We start from the raw sequence: 2,500 nt of genomic DNA, 5'->3' as shown, positions 1-2,500 counted from the left end.
ACCTGCAAAATAGACAAACAAATAGTGATACCTTCAATAGCACTGTGATTGCTAACATCTTTAACCTTTTCTTAGATCCAAAAATAGGTTCTTCTATAATACTTATTTCACTAGATATGTTGTCTGACTTTCCTTTCAACAGTGAATCTTATTTTCTGACTTTGAAGTTTCAATAGAATTAGGTAAATAGTTATATACCGTCCTACATAAAAAGTAATACAGCTGTTTATATGTGCTAATTGTTTATACATAGGTAAATAGTTTTTGTCCACTCTATGGCTTTCTTAAATACAGACTATAAGGAATTGGGAGTGGGAGTGTGAGGAAAAAGAAAAGAGAGAGAAACACATGACAAAGACTGAGAAGCTGATAATGGAGACTAAGATAAAGAAGAGGAAGAGGAAGTGGAAAATAGAAGAAGATAGAGAAAAAAAAAGAGGAAGATGGAGAAAAAAAGAAAAGAAAAAAAAGATGAAGATACGGAAAAAATGAGAGAAGAGGAAAGATGAAAGACAGTAGACATATTAGAAAGAAAAGTAGGAAAAGAGAACAGGAAAAGATAAGGAATGATGATGATGATGATGATGATGATGATGATGATGATGATGATGATAATGATGATGATGATGATGAGGGGAAAGGAAAAAAAAAGAAAAAAAAAAAAGAAAAAAAAAAAAGGAAAAGAAAAAAAAGGGGGCAGTGGAGAAGGAGAGGAGAAGAAAAAGAAAAGGAAGAACAAGAAAGAAAACATGTGGAAATAAAAGAGGAGGAAAGAGAAAAGGAAGAACAAGAAAGAAAACATGTAGAAATAAAGGAGGAGGAAAGAGAAGAAAAGAAAGAGAAGAAGGAAATGACTGACAGACCTATACCATGTAAAACCTACCTTCGAGAGAGCAGCATGGGTCTGGCTCCAGAATGGCTCTGGCAAGAGAGACACCGTCAGACTTTCTGGGACACGGATAGATCCTCCATCGAGATCGGCAACAATTACATCCATCTGTTATTGTGATAGATGGATTGCATTTGAGCAAAATATTTGGTATTTTCTGATGATGATAATATTAATGATTAATTAAAAAAAAAATAATGAAAAAAAAAAAGGTTACATTGTAACTCCTTTTCACTGGAACTATCTAGCAATATGCTGAAAATGCCAAAATAAGAAATACTTGTGTAATATATGTGTATTACCCTAACTTCTCAGAGGAATATAGGCATGATTTCATAGAGCATTATCTTAATTCTGCTCTCCTAAGAGAAATTATAAGCAAATTATCTCCACATATATGTTAATGTGAATAATATTATGCACCTCACTATGAGTTAAGCATTGTAAGAGATATTAATCTCTTACAATGCTTAAATGCTTAACTCACTCATGACAGGTACCCATCCTATCACATCATGACTGACCACATTTTTCACGCTGGGATGATGTCCCATGATGCCATGAGCAGTAGAGCCTACTCCAAAACAGTTGTTTGCTTGATTGGCCCTGGCTGCAGGCACTGAGCCCCTCAAAAGGAGACTTAAATTTTTTTTTTCCTCATGATCATTTATGCCACAGCCAAGAAGACAGAGAGCTGAGTAAATTCTTGTTTGCCACACATCTACTTTTTCCACTGAGTAACTGAATCCATAAGCATCAAAGTATGGTTTGATAACGTAAAGAGAGTTCCCATGACAACTAGGCTAACAAAGTTCAGACAGGTAAAACAGTAAAACCAATAATCTTAAAAAAGAACAATCATCCAATCCTCACCAGTTCAACAACATCATGCTGGAGGTGAGAATGAACTCCCATGATGAAGGGCGTTGGTGTGGACAAAACCTCAACCAAAGATGCTGGCAGAATTGGAATGTAGACGTGGGAGTACCTGAAGAACAATGGTACATTATAGGAATCTCTTGATGCATCCATTTCAAGCATGATGGGGTACAGGAGTGACTAAAACAAGATATGTATCAGGAGAATTAGATCAAGTATGTTACATATGCTTAGTGTGAAGCCAAAATGTAAGTCTATTTGAATTTTATGAAATATAGTAAGAAATAAATATTAACCACTTTTTTCATATACCAGGACTTACTTGAAGGGATAGAGAAGAGCTTTAAGGGCATGACAGGACTCTGTAAGTCGATTGTAAGATTGACTGTGGAAGAGAATCTTGTGTTCGGTGAGGGCAGCGCAAAACAGCACCAAAACATTCTTGACTCCTAGAAATAAAATAAAGTCTCATGTATTTGCAAACTGATTTATTTTATGAAACATACTTTTTGTGTTCAAAATCATTACCATTTTGCCTGAAAGAAACAGATCCAGAGCCCTACCTAATTGGTTGAAGAGGCTAAGAACAGTAGTACCGGTGACAGGAAGAGTTGGAGAGGCTGGAGGCTGGAGAGCTTGTCTATCTCCTGCACCAATGCTGAACCGAACCTATGGAGACATATAAAAGCGATACAATAAATAAATAAAGTAAATTAAAAAACTAACAAACAC

General features: G+C 35.5%; 1 protein-coding gene across 7 annotated transcripts in view; it reads right to left on the bottom strand.

Annotated features, from left to right (window-relative positions):
- LOC125044740 (myotubularin-related protein 13-like) overlaps positions 1-2,500 on the bottom strand; it is a 67,985-nt gene that overhangs the window by 31,823 nt on the left and 33,662 nt on the right. For all 7 annotated transcript variants that reach the window (XM_047641623.1, XM_047641625.1, XM_047641627.1 and 4 more), the window contains exons 6-10: positions 2,332-2,437; positions 2,091-2,217; positions 1,763-1,877; positions 884-997; positions 1-2 (exon numbers count right to left, since the gene is read on the bottom strand). The exon at positions 1-2 is cut by the window's left edge and continues 193 nt beyond it. In XM_047641623.1, the coding sequence (XP_047497579.1) occupies positions 1-2; positions 884-997; positions 1,763-1,877; positions 2,091-2,217; positions 2,332-2,437 (464 nt within the window). The remainder of the gene's footprint in view (positions 3-883; positions 998-1,762; positions 1,878-2,090; positions 2,218-2,331; positions 2,438-2,500) is intronic.

The sequence above is a fragment of the Penaeus chinensis genome, chromosome 36 (genome assembly GCF_019202785.1).
Source record: "Penaeus chinensis breed Huanghai No. 1 chromosome 36, ASM1920278v2, whole genome shotgun sequence".
NCBI classification, from domain to species: Eukaryota; Metazoa; Arthropoda; class Malacostraca; order Decapoda; family Penaeidae; genus Penaeus; species Penaeus chinensis.
This window is presented reverse-complemented; position numbering and strand designations above follow the sequence as displayed.